Source organism: Salmo trutta, chromosome 13 (genome assembly GCF_901001165.1).
Source record: "Salmo trutta chromosome 13, fSalTru1.1, whole genome shotgun sequence".
NCBI lineage: Eukaryota > Metazoa > Chordata > Actinopteri > Salmoniformes > Salmonidae > Salmo > Salmo trutta.
Genome location: NC_042969.1, coordinates 41,434,928 through 41,452,883, shown reverse-complemented (window position 1 = coordinate 41,452,883; position 17,956 = coordinate 41,434,928). Strand labels below are relative to the sequence as shown.

At 44.2% G+C, this 17,956-nt stretch overlaps 2 protein-coding genes across 5 annotated transcripts in view; both read right to left on the bottom strand.

Annotated features, from left to right (window-relative positions):
* The window catches only part of LOC115206769 (mucin-1-like), a 40,731-nt gene extending 31,711 nt beyond the window's left edge, over nt 1-9,020 (bottom strand). Inside the window, exon 1 of the mRNA XM_029773972.1 lies at nt 8,527-9,020. Within this exon, the coding sequence (XP_029629832.1) occupies nt 8,527-8,584 (58 nt within the window). The 5' untranslated portion in view covers nt 8,585-9,020. The remainder of the gene's footprint in view (nt 1-8,526) is intronic.
* trim105 (tripartite motif containing 105) overlaps nt 327-17,956 on the bottom strand; it is a 31,855-nt gene continuing 14,225 nt past the window's right edge. For 3 of the 4 annotated variants that reach the window (XM_029772096.1, XM_029772099.1, XM_029772098.1), the window contains 2 exons: nt 17,712-17,873; nt 16,558-17,239 (listed from right to left, as the gene is read on the bottom strand). In XM_029772096.1, coding sequence (XP_029627956.1) covers nt 17,024-17,239; nt 17,712-17,873 — 378 coding nt within the window. In that variant the 3' untranslated portion in view covers nt 16,558-17,023. Of the gene's footprint in view, nt 355-16,557; nt 17,240-17,711; nt 17,874-17,956 lie in introns of those variants that run through there. The other variant, XM_029772097.1, reaches the window with a different exon arrangement.

Here is a 17,956-nt window from a genome sequence, read left to right as displayed (position 1 = left end):
CCCTATATATAGTGCACTATTTTTGACCAGAGCCCTTTCTTTGGGCCCTAGATAGGGAAAAAGTTGGAAGACAAACTCTCAAATCACTCCAACTTCTCTTCCAAACTGCATCTTATTGTCTTTCTGGGTGTCCAGTGTAATCTGGTGGTGTGATTTGTTTAGCTAAAGTTCATCTACACTGCAGACTGTTTTAATGTGTGTCTGAGTGTGTGTGTGTGTGTGTGTGTGTCATTGAACCTTTATTTGAATCCCCTTGAGTTGTTTTCTGACTTAATTAGCTGTGACACACACACACGCACACACACACGCACACGCACACGCACGCGCACACGCACGCACACACACACACACACAAATACCACTTAAAGAGGAAACCACTTACAGATTCACACAACTTTGCAGAAGGCAGAAAGCATCTAGCAGCTCTACTCTTGAGTTCTGAGCTCATCAGAGTTATATTCCCTGGAGTTGAAGAGCTGTTTCAGTTCAAACCCACAGCACCGAGCATCTTAAACAAATCACAGGCTTTACGATGCTTTGCATTTACCTCTACAGTAACTTGAAACAGTGAGGACAGTGCGTTTAGGGGGCAAGAGGGATGAGGAGAGGAGGACATGTGAAAAGACAACTCAGAGACAGAAAGAGAGAAAGAGAGAGAGGGGGTGGACAATAGAGAGCGGAAGAGGGAGAGAGAGAGAGAAAGAGAGAGGAGAGAGAGAGAGAGGAGAGAGAGAGAGAGAGAGAAGAGAGAGAGAGAGAGGGGGGAGAAAGAAAGAAAGAAAGATAGAAAGGCAATGATCACAATAGATGACATAACCTTGTCAAGTGAAGAGACAACTCATCCCTCAGAAACACACACTCTGTCCAGTGGGTAGTGTTTCCACATGTCAATGTAGTTTCCACGTCATTTCGATGACATTAGATGTTGAATTGGCATCTGTGCCCAGTTGGCAGACTCTCTTCTGCTTTGAGTAGGAAATAAATGTACAGCCATTGTAACAGGCGTCACTGTGCTGGCTTAACAGACCCTAACCTTACTGGTACATCATCTCAGGTCCTCACAAAACACAAGTGATTGCCCGCTTGACAACGTCTTAGCCAATTACGTTCCCCTCTGAAGGGGAGTGAGGTTACAAAGCTAACTCTGTTACATCAGTCACAGCCAATAGACAAACAGTCAGTCAAATCGCAGAGCCCAGAGACAGGATATGGCCTGACTAAGTGTGTGTTTGGGTGGGGAGGCATACTGTTTTCCATTGATCATCCTTGAGCTGTTTCTATAACTTGATTGAATTCCGCATGTGGTAAATTCAATTTATTGGATATGATTTGGTAAGGCACACACCTGTCTATATAAGGTCCCACAGTTGACAATGCATGTCAGAGCAAAAACCAAGCCATGAGGTCGAAGGAATTGTCCATAGAACTCCGAGACAGGATTGTGTCGAGGCAAAGATCTGGGGAAGGGTACCAAAAAATGTCTGCAGCATTGAAGGTCCCCAAGAACACAGTTGCCTCTATCATTCAAAAATGGAAAAAGTTTGGAAACACCAACAGTCTTCCTAGAGCTGGCCACCCGGCCAAACTGAGCAATCGGGGGAGAAGGGCCTTGGTCAGGCAGGTGACCAAGAACCCGATGGTCACTGACAGAGCTCTATGGTTCCTCTGTGGAGATGGGAGAAACTTCCAGAAGGACAACCATCTCTGCAGCACTCCACCAATCAGGCCTTTATGGTAGAGTGGCCAGACGGAAGCCACTCCTCAGTAAAAGACACATGACATGAAATTCTGCTGCTACTACAGCTAATTTAATGAAACCTACCACTACCACCACTACCACTACCATTACCACCACTACTACCACCACTACTACTACTACTACTACCACTACTACCACCACTACTACCACCACTACTACTAATACTACGACTACTACCACTACCACTACCACCACTACCACCACTACTACTACTACTACTACTACTACTACTACTACTACTACTACTACTACTACTACTACTACTACTACTACTACTACCACCACCACTACTACTACTACCACAACCACATGAAAACTACTACTACTAATACTGCTACAACTTGTAGACTTGTTTACGTGCTGCTGTGCGGTGTGTTGCAAACCTTACTTTGCTACCTGCCAGTTTTAATTTTTTTAAGTTTATATTTTTATTTTTTCCCCGTCGCTCGACTTTTTTCATTCAACCTTTTCACCTTTATCTGGACGTGGTTCGTCAGGACCTCCAACAGTCGAAACTAAGTAGTAACATTAACATGATGCCTTCTAATTGCAGTCGCTGTACTCATAATATACAGGAGAACGATCGCCTTACGGCGAGGATAGCTGTGCTGCAAGCCCAGCTTCAGACACAATCGTTAGGCAAGGGTAATTTCAGTGTAGGAAAGGATGAAACAGCGTCTGCGCCATCAGTAAGAACAGATAGTAGCATAAATCCCCTCGCACGGTCCCCGCAGCTGGACAATTTTCTCATGGCTTCTGGAAGGAAATGCTGTAGGAATGCTCAGCCGGTGTCGCTCATTCAGCCGACAGAAACTTTAAACCAGTTCTCCCCATTAAGCAACAGGTCGGAGTCAGAGGTCGAGCCATCTCTGTTCTCTACTCCTCCCGTTACGGGGTCTGAGACGCCGAAGCCTCCCACCATTATCTCTGACAAATTGAAAACCCTAGTCATTGGCAACTCCATTACCCACAGTATTAGACTTAAAACGAATCATCCAGCGATCATACACTGTTTACCAGGGGGCAGGGCTACCGACGTAAAGGCTAATCTGAAGGTGGTGCTGGCTAAAGCTAAAACTGCAGAGTGTAGAGAGTATACGGGTATTGTAATCCACGTCGGCACCAACGATGTTAGGATGAAACAGTCAGAGGTCACCAAGCGCAGCATAGCTTCAGCGTGTAAATCAGCAAAAAAATGTCGGCATTGAGTAATTGTCTCTGGCCCCCTCCCAGTTAGGGGGAGTGATGAGCTCTACAGCAGTCACAACTCAATCGCTGGTTGAAAACTGTTTCCTGCCGCTCCCAAAATATAGAATTTGTAGATAATTGGCCCTCTTTCTGGGACTCACCCACAAACAGCACCAAGCCTGGCCTGTTGAGGAGTGATGGACTCCATCCTAGCTGGAGGGGTGCTCTCATTTTATCTACGAACATAGACAGGGCTCTAACTCCCCTAGCTCCACAATGAGATAGGGTCTGCTGTTAGCCAGCCTGCCAGCTTAGTGGAGTCCGACACTAGCAGTCAGTGTAGTCAGCTCAGCTATCCCCAATGAGACTGTGTCTGTGCCTCGATCTAGGTTGGGCAAAACTAAACATGGCGGTGTTCACCTTAGCAATCTCACTAGAATAAAGACCTCCTACATTCCTGCCATTATTGAAAGAGATTGTGATATCTCACATCTCAAAACAGGACTACTTAATTTTAGATACCTCACTTCCAAGGCAGTTATAGTCAATGAACTAATCACTGATCATAATCTTGATGTGATTGGCCTGACTGAAACATGGCTTAAGCCTGATGAATTTACTGTGTTAAATGAGGCCTCTCCTCCTGGTTACACTAGTGACCATATCTCCCGTGCATCCCGCAAAGGCGGAGGTGTTGCTAACATTTACGATAGCAAATTTCAATTTACAATTTTTTTTTAAAAACAACATTTTTGTCTTTTGAGCTTCTAGTCATGAAATCTATGCAGCCTACTCAATCACTTTTCATAGCTACTGTTTACAGGCCTCCTGGGCCATATACAGCGTTCCTCACTGAGTTCCCTGAATTTCTATCGGACCTTGTAGTCATGGCAGATAATATTCACATTTTTGGTGACTTTAATATTCACATGGAAAAGTCCACAGACCCACTCCAAAAGGCTTTCGGAGCCATCATCGACTCAGTGGGTTTTGTCCAACATGTCTCCGGACCTACTCACTGCCACAATCATACTCTGGACCTAGTTTTGTCCCATGGAATAAATGTTGTGGATCTTAATGTTTTTCCTCCTAATCCTGGACTATCAGACCACCATTTTATTATGTTTGCAATCGCAACAAATAATCTGCTCAGACCCCAGCCAAGGATAATCAAAAGCCATGCTATAAATTCTCAGACAACCCAAATATTCCTAGATACCCTTTCAGACTCCCTCCACCTACCCAAGGACAAAAATCAGTTAACGACCTCAACTTAACCTTGCGTAATACCCTAGATGCAGTCACACCCCTAAAAACTAAAAACATTTGTCATAAGAAACTAGCTCCCTGCTATACAGAAAATACCCGAGCTCTGAAGCAAGCTTCCAGAAAATTGTAACGGAAATGGCGCTACACCAAACTGGAAGTCTTCCGACTAGCTTGGAAAGACAGTACCGTGCAGTATCGAAGAGCCCTCACTGCTGCTCGATCATCCTATTTTTCCAACTTAATTGAGGAGAATAAGAACAATCCAAAATGTATTTTTGATACTGGCTTTCACTTCAGCAGTGATAAATTCATGAACTTCCTTGACGAAAAGATCATGATCATTAGAAAGCAAATTACGGACTCCTCTTTAAGTCTGCGATTTCCTCCGATGCTCAGTTTTCCTGTGTCTGCACAACTCTGCCAGGAACTAGGACCAAGGGAGACACTCAAATTGTTTAATCCTATATCTCTTGACACATTCATGAAAATAGTAATGGCCTCTAAACCTTCAAGCTGCATACTGGACCCTATTCCAACTAAAGTACTGAAAGAGCTGCTTCCTGTGCTTGGCCCTCCTATGTTGAACATAATAAATGTCTCTCTATCCACCGGATATGTACCAAACTCACTAAAAAAGTGGCAGTAATAAAGCCTCTCTTGAAAAAGCCAAACCTTGACCCAGAAAATATAAAAAACTAAATCAGCCTATATCAAATGTCTCATTCCTCTCAAACATTTTAGAAAAACTGTTGCGCAGCAACTCACTGCCTTCCTGAAGACAAACAATGTATATGAAATGCTTCAGTCTGGTTTTAGACCCCATCATAGCACTGAGACTGCACTTGTGAAGGTGGTAAATTACCTTTAAATGGCGTCAGACCGAGGCTCTGCATCTGTCCTCGTGCTCCTAGACCTTAGTGCTGCTATTGATACCATCGATCGCCACATTCTTTTGGAGAGATTGGAAACCCAAATTGGTCTACACGGACAAGTTCTGGCCTGGTTTAGATCTTATCTGTCGGAAATATATCAGTTTGTCTCTGTGGATGGTTTGTCCTCTTGACAAATCAACTGTAAATTTCGGTGTTCCTCAAGGCTCCATTTTAGGACCACTATTGTTTTCACTATATATTTTACCTTTTGGTGATGTCATTCTCAAACATAATGTTAACTTTCACTGCTATGCGGACAACACAGGTGTACATTTCAATGAAACATGGTGAAGCCCCAAAATTGCCCTCAATGGAAGCCTGTGTTTCAGACATAAGGAAGTGGATGGCGGCAAATGTTCTACTTTTAGACTCGGACAAAACAGAGATGCTTGTTCTAGGTCCCAAGAAACAAAGAGATCTTCTGTTGAATCTGACAATTAATCTTGATGGTTGTACAGTTGTCTCAAATAAAACTGAAGGACCTCTGCGTTACTCTGGACCCTGATCTCTCTTTTGACGAACATATCAAGACTGTTTCAATGACAGCTTTTTTCCATCTACGTAACATGACAAAAATCAGAAACTTTGTGTCCAAAAATGCAGAAAAATTAATCTATGCTTTTGTCACTTCTAGGTTAGACTACTGCAATGCTCTACTTTTCGGCTACCCAGATAAAGCACTAAATAAACTTCAGTTAGTGCTAAACACAGCTGCTAGAATTCTGACTAGAGCCAAAAATTTGATCATATTACTCCAGTGTTAGCCTCCCTACACTGGCTTCCTGTTAAGGCAAGGGATGATTTCAAGGTTTTACTGCTAACCTACAAAGCATTACATGGGCTTGCTCCTACCTATCTTTCCAATTTGGTCCTGCCGTACATACCTACACGTACGCTACGGTCACAAGACGCAGGCCTCCTAATTGTCCCTAGAAGTTCTAAACAAACAGCTGGAGGCAGGGCTTTCTCCTAAAGAGCTCCATTTTTATGGAATGGTCTGCCTACCCATGTGAGAGATGCAGACTCAGTCTCAACCGTTAAGTCTTTATTGAAGACTCATCTCTTCAGTAGGTCCAATGATTGAGTGTAGTCTGGCCCAGGAGTGTGAAGGTGAACGGAAAGGCTCTGGAGCAACGAACTGCCCTTGCTGTCTCTGCCTGGCCGGTTCCCCTCTCTCCACTGGGATTCTCTGCCTCTAACCCTATTACAGGGGCTGAGTCACTAGCTTACTGGTGCTCTTCCATGCCGTCCCTAGGAGGGGTGCATCATTTGAGTGGGTTGAGTCACTGACATTATCTTCCTGTCCGGGTTGGTGCCCCCCCTTGGGTTGTGCCGTGGGGGAGATCTTTGTGGGCTATACTCTGCCTTGTCTAACATCAAGGCGGTGACCCGATCCTGTAGGTTCATGCTCTACAACATTCGCAGAGTATGACCCTACCTCACACAGGAAGCGGCGCAGGTCCTAATCCAGGCACTTGTCATCTCCCGTCTGGATTACTGCAACTCGCTGTTGGCTGGGCTCCCTGCCTGTGCCAGTAAACCCCTACAACTCATCCAGAACGCCGCAGCCCGTCTGGTGTTCAACCTTCCCAAGTTATCTCACGTCACCCCGCTCCTCCACTCTCTCCACTGGCTTCCAGTTGAAGCTCGCATCCGCTACAAGACCATGGAGCTTGCCTACGGAGCTGTGAGGGGAACGGCACCTCCGTACCTTCAGGCTCTGATCAGGCCCTACACCCAAACAAGGGCACTGCGTTCATCCACCTCTGGCCTGCTCGCCTCCCTACCTCTGAGGAAGCACAGTTCCCACTCAGCCCAGTCAAAACTGTTCGCTGCTCTGGCACCCCAATGGTGGAACAAGCTCCCTCACGACGCCAGGACAGCGGAGTCAATCACCACCTTCCGGAGACACCTGAAACCCCACCTCTTTAAGGAATACCTAGGATAGGATAAAGTAATCCTTCTAACCCCCCCCCCCCCTAAAAGATTTAGATGCACTATTGTAAAGTGGTTGTTCCACTGGATATCATAAGGTGAATGCACCAATTTGTAAGTCGCTCTGGATAAGAGCGTCTGCTAAATGACTTAAATGTAAATGTTGTCTCAGGATGGTAAGTTGGTGGTTGAAGATATCCCTCTAGGGGTGTAGGGGCTGTGCTTTGGCAAAGTGGGTGGGGTTATATCCTGCCTGTTTGGCCCTGTCCAGGGGTATCGTCGGACAGGGACACAGTGTCTCCCGACCCCTCCTCTCTCAGCCTCCAGTATTTATGCTGCAATAGTTTATGTGTCGGGGAGCTAGGGTCAGTCTGTTACATCTGGAGTATTTCTCCTGTCCTATCCTGTGTGAATTTAAGTATTCTCTCTCTCTCTCTCTCTCTTTCTCTGGACCTGAGCCGTAGGACCATCAACCTGGCCTGATGACTCATTGTTGTCCCCAGTCCACCTGGCCATGCTGCTTCTCCAGTTTCAACTGTTCTGCCTGCGGCTATGGAACCCTGACCTGTTCACCGGACGTGCTACCTGTCCCAGACCTGCTGTTTTCAACTCTCTAGAGACAGCAGGAGCAGTAGAGTTACTCTGAATGATCAGCTATGAAAAGCCAACTGACATTTACTCCTGAGGTTGCACCCTCTACAACCACTGTGATTATTATTATTTGACCCTGCTGGTCATCTATGAACGTTTGAACATCTTGGCCATGTACTGTTATAATCTCCACCCGGCACAGCCAGAAGAGGACTGATCACCTTGTGGTCCGGAAGTCAACGCTGTTTTCCCATTCATTCATTTGTAAGCAATCATCATTTTAAAAGGGATTGTTTAAAAAAAAATAATAATAATTTATAAGAAAATCCCATTTTAGGCTTCTAGGTGAAGATTGACAAACTCATATTCACATGGAAAACCTGAGCTTTAGAGGGAGGATACACTTCAAAATGAATTTTCTATTTTCAGAAAGCACCCTATAATAGTACAACATAGCTTTAGGAAGTCAAAAACTACTTCATAACTCATCTTTCTTTTTAGATGGTTTTTAATTGACCAAGCACCGGGGCCAATCAGCTGTAGAAACAAAAACGTATGTCGTATCAGACTATGATGTCAGTTAATATGAGAATGAAGTTGGTCGGCTGAGTTGGAGAACACTTATTTGAACTTAGCTAATTAAAACTAACATTAAATATATAGTATTCCTAAAATAATTGGTTGTTATTATCCTAGTCCACATCTGTTAAAAAACAACACGGGATAAAGTTTCTATCAGACCCGCAACACCACACAAACCCCCCTCCCTGATGTGCGTGTTGCCGCTATAAACGTTTGACTGCGCCATCCAAAACGGTCTGATAATAAAACAAAGCGTATTTCTCCACTTACCTGAAGAAGCAGCGATCCCAAACCAAATCCGACAGAAACACGTAAAATCTCTCTTCATTTCCAATTCTCCCGGTTCTGCGAAGTTTTAACCGATTATTATTTTTACTACAAAACGTCGCGTGTTTGAGGTGTTGACTGCAAGAGCCGCAGAGAAAAAGGGGGTCAAATAAAACTCCGTGAGGGATAATGGGACCAACTCAGGTGCGGGAGCTGTGGAAGTGGGAAGCGGTGACTCTGTCATTAGAACCCCACGAAGAGGATGTGCTGGGTGAAATGGACAAAACTAAAATAAACCTTTTCCTATTTTCCTGTTAAAAACCAAAGGATGAATCAAGTCCTGAATGGACTCACAATGGTTTCCTTTTCCCTCGCTCGTGACTGGGACGTACACACACACACGCCACTCTCGTTCATAAAACAGGCTAAGCCTTCCAGTAACCATGGAGGAACCCCCATGAGAAATATGCCCTTCCCTGTGGCTCAGTTGGTAGAGCATGGTGTGTGCAACACCAGGCTTGTGGGTTCGATTCCCACGGGGGGCCAGTAAAAAAAAAAAAAAAAATCCATGAAATGTATGTATTCACTACTGTAAGTCGCTCTGGATAAGAGCGTCTGCTAAATGACTTAAATGTAAGATGTAATCCCAACACTAAATTATTACCACGTTAGACTGCTTCATTTAACTGGTATGTCACTGTTGCTTCTCTTGAAATTCAACACTTCACAGCCAAGTAATTTACCAATTCACAATTTTCAACTTTAACCTTAGACATACATAGGCGAGTTAATGACAGTTATATCCTTGACTCAGTCTCCTCCATTTATAGTCACTGTAAAGAATGATATAATTTCCCAAATTCAACTTGTACCTTTTGACATTTAAAATCGTTAATGGAAGTGTTCTCTTTAACTTGATTTAATCCCCCGTTCTGGATCATATGAAAACAATAGCATTTTTGCAGAATTGAAAACTTGTTTTAATGGTTAACAATATACAATTAGATTCTGGTAAGGTCATGCCACAAACAAATATGTCTGTCAATATCAATTTCAGCCTCAGATATCTTTAAGTCCCTTAGAGATGCTACAGTGCATTTGGAAAGTATTCAGACCCCTTCCTTTTTCAACATTTTGTTAAGTTACAGCCTTATTCTAAAATGGATACATTGATTTTTCCCCCCCTCATCAATCTACACACAATACCCCATAACGTCAAAGTGAAAACAGGGATTTAGACATTTGTGCAAATGCATTAAAAATAAAAAAACAAAATACCTTTTTTACATAGTTATTCAGATCCTTTGCTATGAGACTCGAAATTGAGCTCAGGTTCATCCTGTTTCCATTGATCATCCTTGACATGTTTCTACAATTTGATTGGAGTCCACCTGTGGGAAATTCAATTGATTGGAGATGATTTGGAAAGGCACACACCTGTCTATATTAGGTCCCACAGTTGACAGTGCATGGCAGAGCAAAAACCAAGCCATGAGGTCGAAGGAATTGTCCGTAGAGCTCAGAGACAGGATTGTGTCAAGGTTCAGATCTGAGGAAGGGCACCAAAACATTTCTGCAGCATTGAAGGTCCCCAAGAACACAGTGGCCTCCATCATTCTTAAATGGAAGAAGTTTGGAACCACCAAGACTCTTCCTAGAGCTGGCCACCCAGCCAAACTGAGCAATCGGGGGAGAAGGGCCTTGGTCAGGGAGGTGACCAAGAGCCAGATAGTCACTGACAGAGTTCCTCTATAGAGATGGGAGAACCTTCCAGAAGGACAACCATCTCTGCAGCACTTGGAGTTTGTCAAAATTAACTTACAGGACTCTCAGACCATGAGAAACAAGATTCTCTGGTCTGATGAAACCAAGATTGAACACTTTGGCCTGAAGGCCAAGTTTCATATCTGGAGGAAACCTGGCACAAACCCTACGGTGAAGCATGGTGGTGGCAGCATCATGCTGTGGGGATGTTTTTCAGCGGCAGGGACTGAGAGACTAGTCAAGATTGAAAGATGAACAGCGCAAAGTACAGAGAGATTCTTGATGAAAACTTTCCCGAGAGCGCTCAGGACCTCAGGCTGGGGCGAAGGTTCACCTTCCAACAGGACAACAACCCTAATCACACAGCCAAGACAACACAGGAGTGGCTTCGGAACTAGTCTCTGAATGTCCTTGATTGGCACAGCCAGAGCCCGGACTTGAACCCCATCGAACATCTCTGAAGAGACCTGAAAATAGCTGTGCAGCGACGCTCCCCATCCAACCTGACAGAGCTTGAGAGGTTCTGCAGAGAAGAATGTGAGAAACTCCTCAAATACAGGTGTGCCAAGCTTGTTGCACAATACCCAAGATGACTCAAAGCTGTAATCGCTGCCAAAGGTGCTTCAACAAAGTACTGAGTAAAGCATCTGAATATAAAGGTGATAATTCCATTTTTTATTTTATTTATGAATTATCAAAAAATTCTACAAACCAGTTTTTGCTTTGCCATTATTGGGTATTGTGTGTAGATTGAGGGGGAAAAAACAAATTAATACATTTTTGAATAAGGCTGTAACATAACAAAATGTGAATAAGGTGAAGGGGTCTGAATACTTTCTGAATGCCCTCTATATATTTCTTCCATGCATGAGAACATGTTTCCACCCAAAAACACAACTGACTGACACACACACCAACTCTTACAGACGGACAAGGCTCCGCTGATAGCCAGGTGTAGCAGTGGTAAGGTGTTGGGACTGCTGTATGTAGACCCAAACAGTTTGTGGGCACCGTTTGTCACCGTTAGAATAAAATTAATGTGTTGTTAGAATATAGACTACCACCAGCCCCTATATCGCTATAGACTATCACCAGTCCCTATATCACTATAGACTATCACCAGCCCTATCCACCAGCCCCTATATCACTATAGGCTATCACCAGCCCCTATATCACTATAGACTATCAAAAGTCCCTATATCACTAGTATATAGACTATCACCAGCCCCTATATCACTAGTATATAGACTATCACCAGCCCCTATATCACTAGTATATAGACTATCACCAGCCCCTATATCACTAGTATATAGACTACCACCAGCCCCTATATCACTATAGACTATCACCAGCCCCTATCACTATAGACTATCACCAGTCCCTATATCACTATAGACTATCACCAGCCCCTATATCACTAGTATACAGACTATCACCAGCCCCTATATCACTATAGACTATGACCAGCCCCTATATCACTAGTATACAGACTATCACCAGCCCCTATATCACTATAGACTATCACCAGCCCCTATATCACCATAGACCATCACCTATATCACTATAGACTATCACCAGCCCCTATATCACTATAGACTATCACCAGCCCCTATATCACCATAGACCATCACCAGCCCCTATATCACCATAGACCATCACCAGTACCTATATCACTATAGACTATCACCAGCCCCTACAGTGAGGGAAAAAAGTATTTGATCCCCTGCTGATTTTGTACGTTTGCCCACTGACAAAGAAATTATCAGTCTATAATTTTAATGGTAGGTTTATTTGAATAGTGAGAGACAGAATAACAACAAAAAAATCCAGAAAAACGCATGTCAAAAATGTTATAAATTGATTTGCATTTTAATGAGGGAAATAAGTATTTGACCCCCTCTCAATCAGAAAGATTTCTGGCTCCCAAGTGTCTTTTATACAAGTAACAAACTGAGATTAGGAGCACACTCTTAAAGGGAGTGCTCCTAATCTCAGCTTGTTACCTGTATAAAAAGACACCTGTCCACAGAAGCAATCAATCAATCAGATTCCAAATTCTCCACCATGGCCAAGACCAAAGAGCTCTCCAAGGATGTCAGGGACAAGATTGTAGACCTACACAAGGCTGGAATGGGCTACATTCCACCGCCAAGCAGCATAGACCATCGCCAAGCAGCTTGGTGAGAAGGTGACAACAGTTGGTGCGATTATTCGCAAATGGAAGAAACACAAAAGAACTGTCAATCTCCCTCAGCCTGGGGCTCCATGCAAGATCTCACCTCGTGGAGTTGCAATGATCATGAGAACGGTGAGGAATCAGCCCAGAACTACACGGGAGGATCTTGTCAATGATCTCAAGGCAGCTGGGACCATAGTAACCAAGAAAACAATTGGTAACACACTACGCCGTGAAGGACTGAAATTCTGAAGCGCCCGCAAGGTCCCCCTGCTCAAGAAAGCACATATACATGCCCGTCTGAAGTTTGCCAATGAACATCTGAATGATTCAGAGGACAACTGGGTGAAAGTGTTGTGATCAGATGAGACCAAAATGGAGCTCTTTGGCATCAACCCAACTCGCCGTGTTTGGAGGAGGAGGAATGCTGCCTATGACCCAAAGAACACTATCCCCACCGTCAAACATGGAGGTGGAAACATTATGCTTTGGGGGTGTTTTTCTGCTAAGGGGTCAGGACAACTTCACCGCATCAAAGGGACGATGGACAGGGACATGTACCGTCAATTCTTGGGTCAGAACCTCCTTCCCTCAGCCAGGGCATTGAAAATGGATCGTGGATGGGTATTCCAGCATGACAATGACCCAAAACACACGGCCAAGACAACAAAGGAGTGGCTCAAGAAGAAGCACATTAAGGTCCTTGAGTGGCCTAGCCAGTCTCCAGACCTTAATCCCATAGAAAATCTGTGGAGGGAGCTGAAGGTTCGAGTTGCCAAACGTCAGCCTCGAAACCATAATGGCTTGGAGAAGATCTGCAAAGAGGAGCGGGACAAAATCCCTCCTGAGATGTGTGCAAACCTGGTGGCCAACTACAAGAAACGTCTGACCTCTGTGATTGCCAACAAGGGTTTGCCACCAAGTACTAAGTCATGTTTTGCAGAGGGGTCAAATACTTATTTCCCTCATTAAAATGCAAATCAATTTCTAACATTTTTGACATGTGTTTTTCTGGATCTTTTTGTTGTTATTCTGTCTCTTACTGTTCAAATAAACCTACCATTAAAATTATAGACTGATCATTTCTTTGTCAGTGGGCAAATGTAAAAAATCAGCAGGGGATCAAATACCTTTTTCCCCCACTGTATAGGACTATAGACTATCACCTGCCCCTATATCACTCTCCTTCTCCTCTCCAAGGACTTGTTGGGGTGTGAATGGGAAACGTGCTAAAAGCCGGACCAGTTCTGTGTAACCAGAGCCCATATTAGTGCACTAAATAGGGAGGCATTCGGAACACAGGCCTGCTATCAGCTGTATATTAGAGGAAGATACAGGACATGTGGAAGTGACAAACCTCTGTAGTAAAACACACACACAGGCATGCTCACAGGCTAACACACACACAGAGATACATGAACACAAACACACACAGATTTGTAAAGTGCAGGTTTATGATTCCTGTGAAATCCTGTGATACTTGGTAATTACAGGGTGGTGTGTGTGTGTGTGTGCTTGCCTTGGCTTCAGCATCAGGCTCCAGACGAGCTGTTCAGGGCTCACTGAGCCATGACACCACACGGACCAGAACACCACACCCAGAAGTGATGCAGGGGGAACCACACCCAGAAGTGATGCAAGGGGGAACCACACCCAGAAGTGATGCAAGGGGGAACCACACCCAGAAGTGATGCAAGGGGGAACCACACCCAAAAGTGATGCAAAGGGGGAACCACACCCAAAAGTGATGCAAAGGGGGAACCACACCCAAAAGTGATGCAAAGGGGGAACAACACCCAAAAGTGATGCAAAGGGGGAACAACACCCAGAAGTGATGCAAGGGGAAACCACACCCAGAAGTGATGCAAGGAGGAACCACACCCAGAAGTGATGCAAGGGGGAACCACACCCAGAAGTGATGCAAGGGGAACCACACCCAGAAGTGATGCAGGAGGAACCACACCCAGAAGTGATGCAGGGGGAACCACACCCAGAAGTGATGCAGGAGGAACCACACCCAGAAGTGATGCAGGGGGAACCACACCCAGAAGTGAAAACATTTAAATGTCTTGGAATGGCCTAGTCAAAGCCAAGACCTCAATCCAATTGTGAATCTGTGGTATGACTTAAAGATTGCTGTACACCAGCGGAACCCATCCAACTTGAAAGAGCTGGAGCAGTTTTGTCTTGAAGAATGGGCAAAAAAAAAAAAATCAAAAAAAAAAAAAAAATCGCAGTGGCTAGATGTGCCAAGCTTATAGAGACATACCCTAAGAGACTTGCAGCTGTAATTGCTGCAAAAGGTGGCTCTACAAAGTATTGACTTTTTTTTGGGGGGGGGGGGGGAAATAGTTATGCACACTCAAGTTCTTTGTCTTATTTCTTCTTTGTCACAAAAAAATATTTTGCATCTTCAAAGTGGTAGGCATGTTGTGTAAATCAAATGATACAACCCCCCCAAAAAAATATATATTTTAATTCCAGGTTGTAAGGCAACAAAATAGGAAAAATGCCAAGGGCGTGAATACTTTTGCAGGCCACTGTACGCATACGGTGAATGTTCTGCAGTCAGCTAAAAATATCACTGTACATTGATGTCTAGAAAATTAGGCTCTAAGAAATGTGGACTTGTGCAACTTCCCCGCAGCTTTTCTCAAGTATGTGGGTATACTGCAGTGACGTCTAAAATGATTTGAATTAAATCAGCACCTTGGGAGTGCTGTCCGTTTCACCACCATAGATAGTAAACAGCCATGTAGCCTACTGTCTGCTGTGCTGCTACGTTGTGTATGACACTTTTTCCTCAATGTGTTTCGGTACCTCAGAGCCCCCCCGATAACCCTCCTCCCTCCCTGACTGCGTGTTCCAGAACCTCCCAATTTCCAAATGAAGCACTGCTGGCCATCCTGCACAGTGCCAACCATAAACACCCTGGGGCCAGTTAGTTACCAGCTAGAAGGCTGCAGGCCTAATCCCCAACCCTTCCCTCCTGTCAGTGTGTTTGTGTGACCTCTGCACTTTGTAAGAGGAAACAGGAAGTGGCTGAGCGGTATGTTAGAGGCGATAACTGAGGTGCAACCTCGCTGGGTGACTGGCAGGGGGATGTCAGGGATGTTACTCAGGGATACAACACACTTCCCCCCCAGGTGCACTGCGCTAACCCCGACTACAACCGAGACTCATGAACACAGAGGAAATTGTATATAATGAATTGTCAGTTCGTCAAGTTAACCACTCCACTATTTTCGGACGAGCTGCATACGACGAAAAGGTTGACATATTATGAAAAAAATAAAAAACGGACATCAGTCAGATGACTCCCATTTAAAAACCATTGGCTCAATCTGTAATTTTCAGACAAAATCTGTGTTGCAGTACTCAGAGCATCTGAAAGCTGGAGACCATAGACATGACAGTGTTTGATTTGGTTCATTGTCAAAGACATCTCCCCCCCAAAACAATGTCCTTTCTCGGATTACAGTAAAATCAGTCCTTATTTTAATCTGATGAGCACAGATTGATTGAGATATGTAAAATGTGTACTATTAAGATTAAGATTAGAAAAAAAAAAAATGATCGCAAAGAACTCAAAACAAAATTATAAAGTACTGTGATGAAATAACTTCTTTTTTTTAAAGCTATATTGAACCGATTAAAAATAGAGATTACATAAAAAAGGTGAGAAGGCATAACATAAGCCCTGATGAGAAAGCAGGGTGATTTAAAGGTACAGTGCAATTATGGCACCCATCAGTATCTACAGTGACTTAAACACAGGAGGAAACATCCACTAAAATTGGACAACGGGCCCCATTTTGTCAAAAGAGCGACAGGCATATGGCTGATACTTAAAAAAAGATGCACTATGCAGAAATCGCTCTGCCATTTCCTGGTTTCTAAAACTCTAGTAGTTTGCCTAATTTCAGTTTGTGTGACAAAACAAGGTAGTATAGTGTAGAGAATCATTGTACCATCTAAACCCCTGTGGAAAAAATACCTTCCATAACCAAAAATATAGTTGTTTCAGCTTTTTGAAGCTGGTGTACAAAACCGAACGCAAAAACCAAAAAGAAACACCACAAATAGAACACATCTACCACTTTAGACTTGTTTAAGAATGAAATATCTATAACTCACATTTCTGTGTGAATTTGGTCACCCAAAAAGTACATATAGCCACTAAAGCAGAATTTATTACAATATTTCTACTGCACCATTATAATGAGACCACGTTATGATGCCCATGATGCATCATGCTGATAAAGAGGGTCCTGGTGATGAGACATTTACTATAGCAACTGTTCCATTGCAAAACCCTTTGGAAGTAAATGCCTCACAGAGGAATGAAATGAAGTGATATGGAGCGTTTTGGTGATTTAGACTTGGGAAGCTCAGACAGTAGACACTTTTGATGTAGTAGTTTGCCCACTGGCAAATCAAGAGCCAAGGATCAGAGAAACATATCAGGACCAAGGGGAGCATTATGGGATATGGTTTCTGACTATAGTCATTGATACACCAGTCTGATACACCTATTGTTCACACACACACACACACGTCCTAACAAGTCAGGTCAACAGGAGGATAATGCAGCAGCTGTATGGGCTGTGGTTTCTGGTTAGTATCATTGACACAGGGGCTAAAGAACGGCAGCACTCTGCCTCTGGGGCCGTTACTGAAGGAGTACAGGAGACTCATGTCATCAGCGTTATAGAAGGACACCTTCCTCTCGTCACAGTCCAGGAACACCCCTATCCTCTGGGGAGACCACCCAACCTGCAAGACACAACATGGAGGGGAGAGAGAAACAACCAGATGTTATTAGGTGAAGCAGTACTGGATCAATGTTAAATTAAAGAGTCACTTCAGCTCCAACACTCCACAGGTCTCACACTCTTAGGAAGATAAAAACAGTTATTGGCTGTCCCCACAGGAAAACCATTTGAAGAACCCCTCAGGATTCCAAGTAGAACCCCTCAGGATTCCAAGTAGAACCCCTCAGGATTCCAAGTAGAACCCCTCAGGATTCCAAGTAGAACCCCTCAGGATTCCAAGTAGAACCCCTCAGGATTCCAAGTAGAACCCCTCAGGATTCCAAGTAGAACCCCTCAGGATTCCAAGTAGAACCCCTCATCGAAAGGGGTTCTAAATGGAACCCAATATGGTTCTCCAGTGGGGACAGCCAAAGAGTCTACACTGAGTTTCACTAAACCCTGAAGGGTCAACACTGTACTGCAGAGGATCCCACCTGGAGCCGTGTCCAGGGCTGTGTGCCTGCAGAGTACTGGTCTCCCTCTCTCAGTCGTAGGGTCCAGTAACCACTCTCAGGACTCAGCTTGACCCGGGCCTGACGGTCAACCCTCTCCGACGCCACACCCAGGTCCCACTTGGCCTTGCTGCCCACTCCAACCTAGAGGGAGGGAGGGAGGGATAGATAGAGAGGTAAATACCACAATAAAATATCCTGTTATAGAATAAACAGAGACTTATGTC